The sequence below is a fragment of the Falco punctatus genome (assembly GCF_963210335.1).
Source record: "Falco punctatus genome assembly, chromosome: 15".
NCBI lineage: Eukaryota > Metazoa > Chordata > Aves > Falconiformes > Falconidae > Falco > Falco punctatus.
This window is the reverse complement of record NC_137595.1, coordinates 10,011,303-10,024,545: the sequence shown is the minus strand read 5'-3', so window position 1 is coordinate 10,024,545 and position 13,243 is coordinate 10,011,303. Positions and strand designations below refer to the sequence as shown.

At 43.7% G+C, this 13,243-nt stretch overlaps 1 protein-coding gene across 10 annotated transcripts in view; it reads right to left on the bottom strand.

Moving 5' to 3' along the window:
* KLHL13 (kelch like family member 13) overlaps positions 1-12,910 on the bottom strand; it is an 85,059-nt gene extending 72,149 nt beyond the window's left edge. For 2 of the 10 annotated variants that reach the window (XM_080365872.1, XM_080365877.1), the window contains exons 1-2: positions 12,775-12,864; positions 2,482-2,546 (exon numbers count right to left, since the gene is read on the bottom strand). Coding sequence is in view for 5 of the 10 variants with exons in the window: in XM_080365874.1 (XP_080222000.1) it covers positions 2,482-2,546 (65 nt within the window). In the remaining 5 variants the exon portion in view is untranslated. Of the gene's footprint in view, positions 1-2,458; positions 2,547-3,177; positions 4,382-12,774 lie in introns of those variants that run through there. The other 8 variants (XM_080365870.1, XM_080365875.1, XM_080365874.1 and 5 more) reach the window with 7 other exon arrangements.
* Positions 12,911-13,243: the final 333 nt, after the last annotated feature.

Here is a 13,243-nt window from a genome sequence, read left to right as displayed (position 1 = left end):
GTCAGCCACGTCCTTCACCCACAGGCTTCATCTAAACCACATCCTTTGAAAAAAAAAAATAATATATATACATATGCAAATAAAGTCCTGGGAAAAATGCTTCTGGATCAAGTTAGTCAGCATGATTTCAAACACCAATCACCATCAGCATGCTTACTAATTTTGGAGTGCTGTTAACAGGTGAAGTCGGAAACTAAGGGAACACCAGGCTGTAGATCCACTTAAAAGCATTAGTTTTCTTTTGTTTTTTTAACAGCTATTTCGAGCATACCTTAAAAAAAGACACAATCACTGAAGTGATAATTCAGGAAACACTAGGTCAATAAGGCTATCCAGAGCGCAACATAGCACACACAACTCACTGGCTTATCATAAGCCAAACAACATGAGAGTTGAATAAGATGCACTTCACATGTTAGTAATTTAGCTTATTACTTAGTATCAGGAGGACATGTTCTAACACTAGAGGATTGATAACCAAGGTGAGATTTAGATTTCTAATGCCACTTGTCCTAGAAATGGACGTTAAGAACCTCCCAAACACGAGAACCTTAAGCACCAGTACAACAGTACAACTTATTTGGCTCCAATAGCCACCTCAAAAAAAGAGCCGGAGGAGAAACCACAGAATTTTTAGGTAATTGATTGGCCGGGAACAAAAAACCCAAGATCATTCTAGATGTCCTAACTTGTACCAAGAATCACTTCCTCCTTAAAATTCCTCTTAACTACACTGTACATGTGCGATTACACTCTGACATTACATACATTTATTCTCAACTCCAGAAGAAATCACAAGGTTTTGTCACAGCAAACAGCTGAACAAAGCTTCCTGCCTTACCTTTCAAACAGTGAAGCTTGCTAAATAGGACAGTTGAAAATGAATGTTTTACTTCTGAGCAGCACAGCTTAAATTGTTAGCTCAGTCTATCCATGATCAGAAAAAGTAAACTGAAGCTTTAGCTGCATTATCATAAGATTTCAAAGCTACTTAATAATCTACAAATACATACATTTATCTTTTCCAGCTAAGCTGAACAAACTTCTCAAAAAGCTGAAAGCAGTCTTAACAGTATCTCCTTGTTACACCATTTTGTACAAAGAACTAAACAGCTTCCTCTGTCTTTATCAATTGTTCTAATAAATGACCTAAGGCTACGTAATTTGATCCACAACAATTTAACAATTACAGTATTTTCACCAAAAGAGAGTTCTGAGGTTTTCAAGATTCTAACAGTGCCTAACATTTCAAGTATATCAATGAGCTTTTGAAAGTCCTGGGTAAAACACTGCTCCCACAGAATTAAACATGACATGATCAGAGAGTTCTACAAAAGAAAACGAAATATTTTTTTTCATTTGAACACTTGCATGTTAAGCATTTAAACTGCTGTGAGGAGTTTAGATACAAGAGTTTCCAAGAGTTGTTCATTTCCAATTGACTATATCCAAATCATGATCTCCAACAATACACAAGCCTTCTAATTTCTGTCCCAGTAAAGGCTGACAAATAGCATCAACAGCAGATGCTGAAAATTTACACTTTACAAGCATGCTACTCACCCACACAGTCTCTCTTTAAGTTATCTATTTTGTACTGGGAAAATTCATCAGAATAATTTTCAATGCATCAATTTAAGGATGCCTACAACACCACCTGGAAAAAACTATATGAATAATACAGAGCATGTACATACCTAAATATTTATTTAGGTATCCAAACTAGAACATTTCAGGCTACCAACAACACAAAAGTATCTGATATTTTGATTGACACTCAAGGATATCTGTAAAGGTGCCTGCTTCCTTGGATGCACGAACCATTTAACCAATATCTATTAAACAGTAAGTTTAATATAAGGAAATCACCACATGGAAGTCAGATATGAAAGGTCAGACCAAAGACCCGTTTAGCCAAGCTACCTGTCTAACAGCAGTTGATTGAGGAGCAGTGACGACAGCTTCCCTCAGCCACATTTTTAGGGCCTTCCTCCCACAAACTGCATCCAGAATGCCATCTTCACCACTCCACAACTCACTTTTTTCTTCCACTAATTTGTCTAATCACATTTCAAACTAATTTGCATTCAAGATATCCCATGACAATGGAGTCTCGATATAATTATACACTAGATAACAATGGAGTCTCACAATATAATTACACATTACAGGAAAGCATCCTTCAGCTACCACCTCAATTTCATAACGCACCACCCATAGTAGCCTTCCCACCTCCAGTGTCATACTGGTTGCAGAGACTTCCCCAGTATTGTTTCCCAAAGAGTGCTCCCCTACTGAGCCACGCCTCTGACTTACTGTACTGCCTTTTTACTGCATGAAAAGCTGGGAGCACATCCACATTGAACTACACAATGTGTTGCCTAGTTAATGTTAATTGAACAGGAACAGTTTCACTGGGGTTTAGCCATTTAAAAAAAATAAATAATGATTTCCATACACAAAGCATCTCAACTTTCTTACTGTTCATGGCAGGATCCCAGGGCTATGTTTCGCCATTCCCAAGTAGTCCAGGTTAATTTTGACATCTAGAACAAGGTTCAGGAAAAGAAAAAAAAATTGTCACATACGTCTGCACACTATTATTCACTGTAGATGTTATTTTAAAGAACTGCAGGGTATAGCATCTCCAACAGAGTTAACTATTGGCTTCTGCAGCTCTTTGAGCTCTGTCTCCACTGTGAGTGGAAAATTGGATAGCCCCACTTCTTGCCTGGAGGGAAAGTTCACATAACTCACAACAAGTATGTGGCATCCTGCTCTTTTCCATGTATACAGAGTATTTCATACACAATTCTGGAAGGCTACAGCTTCAAATAAAAATCAATTCCAACAATAGCGCAGAAGAAAAAAAAGTTTGAGCTAATTTTTGCTTTTAAGCTAGTCAGACAGTCTCTATGTGTATCTCCAAAGTAGACCCTGCGTTTTATGTAAATCACTAAGCACACACAAGTCACAGGAGGTATAGAAGTCCTAACAGAAGTAACACCCTGCATCATGATATTAAGCCAAGCGTGCTTTTCATAAATTCACCCCACAGTTGCTACCGCAGCAGGAAGCTATCTGGCTGGGCTTGCAAAAAGAACACCAGTCACAATGGAGTTGAAATAGCACAAAGTTACAGTGAAAGGTTTCACCGCCATTTGGAAGTCATCTTACCGGCCAGAACGAACAACTGGAGAGCAGGATTTGGGAAAAGACACTGCTTTTGTTTCCTAATGCTGAAAAGATAGCATGTCCATGGAAAAAAGCAGCCAGTTACCCAAAAAGGCAAAGAGCAATTAGCAGTATTGTAATTTGCAATGGCAGTCCTTTTTTTATTCATTCTAACGTAAAGCAAAGTGAGGAAACGCTGGTAAACGCGCTGCCAGCTTTCACTTCCTCTGCATTTCCCCTCAGAAAAGAAAAAAACTGAAACATTACACTTGGCAACTCGTATTCTCACACTCAGTTAACACCAGTGAGGGTCACTTCTATAATTCAACGAATTAATAATAATTTTTCAATTACAAGCCCCTGCCAACCTGAAGCTATTCATCCAGTTAAAACAATACTAACAATAAAAATCACATAGGAAACTGACAAGAAGCACTACAGGACATTCAATCTTCTTAACCAAAAGAAAGGAGTTACCTGAAGATAACAGAACCTATTGTATCTTATTCCATGAAGCTTTATTCCTTTTGATATTCCTCCTTGAAACATGTCAAATTATTTTGCTTTTTACACACGCCCATCTATGCATGGCAGCCATCAGAAAGACCCGTGTTCCACAATTAAAATATTAACATGTCAGGAATGGCACACACAATCCACCAGGAACCCTCTTACACAGGTTGTTTCAGTGAAGAAAGCCAGAAAGACAAGAAGTTAGAAAACAGTTTCTGGTGGCAAGAAGCCCTCTGAAGCCAGGAGGAAGACCCAGGCTTCTCACCATCCCCTAGCAGAGCATTTTGCATAACCTGCGTCTCTGCAAAGCCGTGTCAGGCTACGCCAGCGACACACACAAGCGTTACAGTGGAGGGCCTTATGAAAGGCTCTCAGTGATGAAAATCTCCAACAATGCCAGACTTGTTAGACACATCTGGGATGGCACTGAAACAATAAAGTCAATACAAAGATAGCAGTTTTTCCTCCAACTCACTCATTTTTTCCTCCTCCCATTTCTTTTTCCACCATTATTTATTCTTGATTCCATGTTCAGGACTATAAAGTGTTGCCATGCAACCTCTTCTCTTGCACATTCGCATTTTCCGGCCCACCCCCACCTCCTACCATTGATTTTATTCATGAATAAACAATCTGAACTAGTAATGGGAGCTGGTTACAACCATGTGACTTTTCCGTACACACATGGGGAAGACAGGGCACTGCTGCACATCAACCCCACACCTCATCCCACAGCACCCGCCAGCACTACTGCCCTCCCCTGCATCCCCATCAGCAATGCTTAAATTGAACCACCACTTCTTTCACTCCACACCAGCAGATCAATACAGCCTAACCAGAAAACACACTCACTGCCTGTGAGGACGATGAACTGGGATTCTCTTACTCCACCTGCAATCACAGGGTTATCTGCAGGGGAGAAGCCACATTTCTACCCGTCGAGCAGCCTTTTAGCTTGCGAACCTCTGCCCTGGGTTTGGATCTCCTCCTCTCGATACAGCTGTGCCACAGGAGAGCTCAGCACCCTCAGCTGCTTGTCCCTGCTCTCTGCCAGAAGGCTACCAGCTGAGATGCTTTAAGTATTTTTTAACCTGTTTACTCAGGATCAACCAATACAAAGTGTGATTATTTAGGCTGTTTAAACTACTCCAGCTTATTTTGGTTGGCGTTCTGCAGAAGAGCTCACATAATTGTCTAAGCTGCCAGAAGGAAGGTTTACAGCCCCCCTACTGAAATATTTTCTCCTTCTACAAGCCGGGAATGATGGCCAACAGCAAAACCACACAAGAAACTCCTGCCAGAGTCCCAAAAGAAACTAGGCCTGTTGGCACATTTGTCATGACTCAAGGAATGAATTTTAAGAGGAGGGCAATTCTTGCTTACATTTGCTCAGCCCTTTCTAGGGAAGTAATTTCACCTAGCTCTTAGAAAAGACGCAACTTAGAACTCCACAAGCCAGGACAGCCACATCAGCACCTATGGTCACACTGCATGCAAGCCTCTGCCCTTGAAAGAAGGCAAAAGATGCTGGTAAAAATCCATTAAGTTGCCTTAAGGCTGCAAGTTTTGAAAGAGAAAAATGCTACCACCACAGGCTAAAGTTAGACTACATGCTTACTAAGATGTTGCCAACAATGTTAACTATTTTTTTTTATTCTGTTGTAGCCACCCCACCCACCACCAAACACAAACCCGAGCAAAATAACAAGTAGAAGACTACAGTAGCGTAAGATTTGGGAACAGAAACTGCCTTTTTATTCTGCACATGTGAAGCACTATCACACCAAGGTCTTGGTCCATCACTATGGCTCTTAAATGCCATCAAGTATACAGATCAGCAAGAGCATTAAGAAAAAAACCTGAAATTAAGGAATTGTGGTAAGAAAACAAAGCCCCAGGGTATCCATCTTCTTGCTAAAAGGAGATGCTAGGGGAGTTGTACCATGATCCATTTAGAGCATCACAGCAAACTTCTCCACATATCCAACTTTACATTAAGGTAAGCTCCTAAACAATTCCTGAAAAAATTAGCCTACTTGCAAAGATACAGCCCAGGCTCTCTCATAGCTAACGATACCACCATCACTAAGATAACTGGTGGAGTTACCTTCCACCAACTCCAAGATAGCTGATAATATAATCACCTCATTACTACTCTCCTTCAAATAACAAAACTCCCTACTTGGACATTAAGGACAAAATTTTCAGACTCAGAGAAAACACGGTACCAAGTCTCACCAAGATTATGAAACTCCTGACACTAGCCCTTCTGCCATTAAAGATACCAGTATTTTATAACACCCAAGTCAAATGAAGAACAGAGACTGTGAATGCTTATGCATTTACCGTTACTCTTCCGTGACAAATGTCAGCAGCCGCAAAAGACTGGTCTGATTTGCATAGCCATTGGGGGAGCAATGTAAGGCAACTTGAGCAATCTAGTAAATTCAGATTCAATATTGCTGAATTATCTAGATTTACAATTTGATTCTTTTGTAGCTCACTTGTTTCATTCATAATTTCCAGTTTGAATGTGTAAGCTTGCAAGGTCTCTAGTTTATATATCTCATAGGGCGTATACCCTGAAGGAAATACTTTAATTCCACTGTATAAAAACAAGCTTAGAACAGCAAACACAAGAGCCCAGCTTAGATTTCTAGATATACCATCACTGATAAGTTACAAATTCAATATTAAACAGAACTGGTTACATTCTGTCCCCGTTAAAAGCTTCCAGCATAAACAGGCAATAAAATATAGTTGTTAATAAGTGACAGCAATACAACCACATGTATTTTGTAACTTCTAGCTGCTACTACTTAAAAAGTTCCTCACTAGCAGTGAGCAGAAAGATGATCAGGGAGAGGAGGCTGGCGGGCGGTGGCGGGGGCGTGTGTGTAAACTATTAATACAAGCCTTCTACAACTCTGGCACCGTGGTGGGTAACCAGCTTCTAAAAAAAAAAAAAAATGCATGTACAGAATACATGCCAACGTCTGTAGGATTCTAGTGCCACTCACAGCTTTCTTTAAATAACGGATGTGCTACTCACTTCCTCTGTTCTATTCAAAATCCGTGGGCAGCCATAACCTTGCCCAGAACCATGCCTGTTGCATAACAGCGAAGCTACTTGAGCGTCAGGCACAGAGAAGCCAAAAGTTGACAAGGCAGAAGGGCAAACCATTTCTCCCTCTCTGCTTCCTTCAAGAGCCACATAACATCTGTGAGCAGGATGCAGGCCAGCGTTTTGATTCCTCCAGAGCTCAGGAAATAAAGCCTTTCCTCTACCTCACTGTAGTGCAGAACTCATGCTTTCATGTAAAGATTTTACGGAAAGCATGAAATGATGTGGATCATTCAGCTCCTACACAGGCAGAAAGCTAGCTGGAGAACAGCAGTCCCAGGAACATCTCTTTAAAGGCATCTGGAAACATGACTAGTTTCAAGTGGGAGCACTGTCCCCATCCTGCTGTGTTGAATGTGATGCTCTATCCCCAGCATTTGCTGGGAACAGCAGTCTTGCTTTCCCTCCACTCACCTCCAGCCACGTCACTCCTGTTTCTACCTGTGAGAGCAATAGTAAGGTGTAGCCACAGGGTGAGTTAGCAAACTGATAAAAACATTACTGAGTGGGTTAGTTTCCCATGAGATAAGCAGCATGAAAGAAATCACCCTGCAATCACATAAGCATTACCTCTGCCAAGGGAGCCGCAGCAGGGATTGGGGCACAAGGTAGGACCACCCGAGACGTATCAGATGAGGTACCTGCAGCACCAAACTGCCTCCAAAGCTTCTAGCATCAGGTTTTGCCCTCCAAGTGTGAATCTTCTGCTTAATTTTCAATCCGTAACAGGTTTATGAAGGAGTTTAAAATTTAAAATAAATATTTCGTATTTATTTCTTACAGGATTATTTAAATAAGTAGAAAACATACTACAACAATGTGTAACAGCTTCAACTTTAGAGAGCTGGGGTTTGTGCCAGTACAATAAAAATCTGCTGGATATTTCAGATCACCATCTTAACATACTGCTGGATATTCCACTTTAGCATTATCAGATAAGGTCAGTTACTCAAAAGAATCAAAGTTCCCACGATGCTAAATGGAATGCACGTGGAACACATTCAACTTGATGTAAGAACAGACCACTCGCATGGAGATCATAAAAAACAATCAAAAGGAACTGGGTTTAAATTTACATGTTTATCCTTGCTTTCCTCAACATACAGGATTCTAATATTTAATCATTATTATACACCTCAAGAATTCAGCTTTATTTTATTCACAACATGGAACTTCACCTTCCTCCTAAAGTTTGCACTTGACCAGATGGAGGTATAATCAAGCTAATTTACAATGTATCACTGTCTTCATTTGTCCTGGTCTGCAATTTCTGAATGCTAGACTGATAAAATTGTCCCTCTATTTATTTTTCTCATAAAGAATAAAAGAACAAAGTTCTTCCCTCACTTCCTCACAAAGATGGAAATTTGCATTCATAATGGGACTAACGTATTGACATACTGAGTACTACAATATCTGTTAAAACATTTACTTTTAAGTTCTCAGAGCTAGCACAGGCAGTCAAATCATCCCATCCCTGGTTTGAACCATGAGACCTGTGCAATACATTCCCACATGCTTTGTGCTGGCTGTTTTTCTTCTGCCAAGGTGGAACAGCTTAGACAGGACCTCCGTCCTAAAGCAGCTTATACCTCCCACCTTCAGGCAAATAAAGAGACTTCCGAGAGACAGGACAAACAAGTACGTATGCCAGTACGCTGCGGGAGCCAAAGGAAAGTGTCCGACAATGTGGGTAAAGTCCTGCTGCTTTGACTACTGACAACCAGTTCTGCTTCTGGTCCCATCCACACCTGCACAAAAAGACACCAGCAGTTTGGCCCTGTCAATAGCCTTCCACGTGCATCACCATCTGGGCACCCCTCCGGAGCAGGGTCCCGTGGAAAGGAACAGCAGGACATAACCTGACCGTTCAAGTGGGCACAGGGCACCTGCCAGGATTAATGCTCTTTAACATGGCAACGGAAAAGGTTTTAAGTTTCCCTCAAAATTTAAGCAACTACAAGTCAAGGCAAAAGCTCTAAGAACTTCTTTGAAAGCAAAACTTCTGTTCCCAACCTATTTTCATTTCTGCTTTCACCTGTACATAAGTCTTCTCATATTTAAAATATTTCATGTTAGAGAAACCAAGCAGAATAGCTTTAAAAACAAAGAACATGTTGGCATTGCCAAACAAATCTCACATTTCACAACCATAGAACACACCACCAAGCAGCTGCATCAATCACAAAGAAGTTAAAACAAAAGCCCCAAGAAATCATATGACCAGTGTCGTTCGTATTGACAACAAAGCACTTTTTCCACATAAGGAAACAAAATTACATACTGCCCACAGCAAGTTCAAAGCAAAAACATTGACAACGCAAATCAGAAGCTGGTGCATTCTTCAAAAATTTAACATACCTGATTCACGTAAAAATGTCTTCTCAAAATACATATTGGAAGACATCAAATTCATTATAGGACACTGAACATGGGAAATCTTTTGAATTTTCTTACTGTTACATACAGGCCAATTAAAGGAGTCAGACTTAAAATTTTGTCCCAGCCTGCAAGCTCCTCTTGGGTTCAAACAGATCATGTCCTAATCCAAAAGATACCTTCAAGAAATCCACTTCTGAAACTCTCCTGTCACCAATACCAAGTCACACATCGCAATTCAATGCACTTGGAGCTTAGTTCCCTTGTCAGATCCTTCTGACACGGGACAGAGGCTATCCACACTATACAGCGTAGGTGCGCTTTCACCCTGAAACACTTACCACTGTGTAAAACCCTTAGAGACAAAGTTTTATGAAAATAATTCAGATGAAACCAGCAATTTATCAATTACCCTGCATGCCCACTGAAAGCATGCCTTTTCTTCCAGAGACCACTAACATTGCTTAACTACTTCCTAGTTTTTCAAAGACACTTGGCTTAGGGATAGCAAATGAACTAAGAAAAGTTTCTTCTACTCTAGAGTTTTTAATTTATCCATAAAGCTCTAATCTCCCAATTTTAGGAAGCTTGTTGCATCACAAATAGTTAAAAAGAAAACCATAAAAATGTTTCCATTCAGTATTCTGACAATGCAATACAGCTGTGAGAATTAAAAAAAGCTGAAAGTAGAGAACCTTGAAAAGAAAGCAGAACATCTGTTGCCCCATCTATTCAAGCTTTTACCTCCCACTCACGCTGACACCATATACACTATGCCAGATCTGTGATAAAGGCATCTGTCCCTGTGAACCTAGCCCGAGGCCATCAAAGTCAACTCTCATAAGCTATTGAGAGTTCATTAGAAAAGTTTTGTACTACTGATACAGTGAAACAGCCAAACACCAAATAGTCTCTCTGAGGCTGCTAGCTCTTAAAACAAATGCTTCATGACTGTTCAATTTTTGCATAGTGCAGTGTCTCAGACAGTTTTGCCAGCACAGATATATCAACTAAAAGAATAAAGTAAAAAAGCCATGTACTAAACATCACTGCTACTTCAGCAACGTAACAACCATGAAAAAGCAGAGCGTTTTTGATAGCTTTGCTTGTGGTATTTGTGGAGATGATACAGTACTGCTAGCAGAAACACTCGCAGCAGAATACACTGCAAATTCATTTGGAGTCTCTACCAACATGTTTCTTTGTAGTGTGGACTAATTGCCCTTTTCTAACAGCTGGACCATACTAAGAACATATAGCCCTTGAAGTAACATCACTGGAACTTTTAAATCAAACAGCAAAGGTTATGCTTTTAGAATCAGACATCCTGGGCTTGATCACCACTGTCAATGAAATGCATACAAGTATAATATGATACTGAGGTACACTCAACATGAGACAGTTTGTTGATTCCCCCACCCACCCACCACCCAGAAACTCCCAACGCTTCCATCAGCCTGTTGCAAAACGACAGAAACAAACCAACATGCTTAAGGTTACTAGAATTCAGAGGAAAAAGCAAGGCTTTACTTTGCATGCTCAACCCCACTGTGCTTCTCGCCAGTTCATGTGCCAGCAGCACAAGAGCCCTTTCTGCAGCAGCTACATTTCACTTCCCCTCTGAGCCCCCTTATAGCCTCATGAAGGATTCACCATCCATCTCACACACACTGCCTCTGTAGCACTATCAGCCGAACACGCTCCCTTTCTCTGTCTCACCCCACTCAGCCCTGCTTTGAGCAAGCCAAATCCTCACAAGCTGTTTGAGATGATCCCAGCGCTCATCATCTCCCCACAGACACGCTCTGCTACCATTTGTGGGACCGCGCTGCAAACTAGATTCGGCAGTCTGTGCATGACCCTTTTTTTCTGGCTGGGTAAGTCTGCTGTTCTGCTTCATGCCTGGCACCACCAGAAGTTGTGCCAGCAACACCACAAATCGCTAAGTCCCCAAGCCACTATTACTGCTACGGTTTACGTACAGTTGAACTATAGCCTCAGCTAACTTTCAGTTTAGTAAATCTTTTACAGAAGAGCAGAAGAAACTCTTTAAAATAATAATAAAAAGCTGGCTGGGGTAAAGTCGCTTTAATTCATTTTTGACACCTGGTGTCAAGCCAAGGCTCACGAGAAACAGTCTTGCTTCTTTGAAGCAGAACAGCATGCTAATTTGTGCTGGCAGCTCACTACAATTTTTTGAACTTCAGAAGTGAAGGAAAAATGTTTAGAAGCACAATTTTGATAATCACAGAATCAAAGAGATCACAAGAAGTGCATTCAGGATAGTATTTAATCCCAGTTACTACCCAAACTTCTTTTACTATCAACACTCTGCAGTGTATGCTAGTATTAAACAGGATTGAAGAACAGGCTTTACCATGAAATCAGAGAAGTGGGGAGAGTGCCCTGAAGGTTATTCATTAGCATTATCTCTATGTGTAGCTCACTGGGGAAAGAATAAGGAAGAGTCCTCTGTGGCATTCTATTCAAATGCATGAGCCATATTTAAATGGGGAAGGGAGATATTTCTGATGCAGACTTCACAGCAGGTCCATGACAGCATCAGTTTCACTAACAGTCTGAAGATCTAGGCTAAAGAGGCCTTTGCCATACAGAACTGAGATGTGCACCTTGCATCTCCTGAACTATACGAAGACCTGAGCCAAAACTCCAAGGGCTCTCAAGTTAGCATCACGTTTTTCATAGCAAGGCAAAAAGTCCTGAACAGTACCTAGTAAAAACAGAGCATGGCCTAAATTTTATGTGAGAAGAAACCGACAAGTTAATTAAAACCTACAGCTGCATCCCCATTTCTAAGGGCTGCATCTCAGAAGTAATCCCCCAACCTCCTTCCTGCACCCAGACCTCAACCAGCCTATTTAAAGGCCAGGGAACAATAAACACTGATGAGCAGAAAGGGTCGGGGGAAGGAAGAAGACCATTACACTGACTGCGGAACGACTCCTGGGCAAGGAGAGTTGAAGACACTTTTTCGGAGGAGCACAAAGCACAGCAGCCCACTCCCCAAGCCAGCTGGGACCCCCAGCCCGGCCAGTTCCCCCCCGTTCCCCGCCGCCTCCTGCCAGGACCCCCGCCCGCCGCGACCCCTGCGCCTGCCCCCGCTAACCCCCGTCCCCCAGCCGCCCACACCCCGCGGGGCACGGCACAGCCCGCTGCCCCCTGCACACCCCTTCTCTCCCCTCGCACGGTGCTCCCGGCTGCAGCGAGGGCAGCCCCTCTTTTTCCCCCCCTCATAAGCCGGGTCTCCCCCGCTGCAACACGCTGTCCTCCCCTTGCAGGGGGGTTACCGCCCCCCCCACCCCGTGCAAGCAGGGCACCCGGAGGCCCCCCCCGCTGCGAACAGCAGCGCTCCCTCCTCCCCGCCCTCAGGGCAGCTCCCCCGGCAGAGGGGAGCCCCTTCCCTGCCGCCCGGCCCCGCGCCGCTCTCACAGGGCGGCCCCGCTCCCCGCCCGCTGGCCCGCGACCCCCGGCCGCACAGGCCCCGCAGGACACTGGGGGCCCCCGGCCCCACCGGGACCCCGAGCGGGGCAGAACCGGTGAGCGTTCCCGCGCACCCTTCTCACCTGCGGGCCGCGGCTGCCCGCCCGGCGCCGGCCGCGGGCCCCGCTCCGGAGCGTTCCCAAAGTCCCGAGCGCGGCCCCGCTCCCCGCGCCCGCCCGCCCGCCCGCCGCCGCCTGGCCCCGCCTCCGCCTGGCCCCGCCTCCCGGTACCGCACGTCACCGCCCGCGCCAACATGGCGGGCGCCGGGCCTGTGCGCATGCGCCTAGGGGGGCAGGGGACCAAGGCGAGGCGGGGGACTGGCGAGGGGGCGTGCCTGGGGGCGGGGCGTGGTAGGGGCGGGGCTATGTAAAAGGGGCGTGGTATGTGCCCGCGGGCCGGGGAGGGGCAGGAGGGAGGAAAGGGGGATGGATGGATGGATGGATGGATGGATGGATGGATGGATGGATGGATGGATGGATGGATGGATGGATGGATGGATGGATGGACAAGTGGACGGACGGATGGACGGAAGGGTGAATGGATGGATAGATG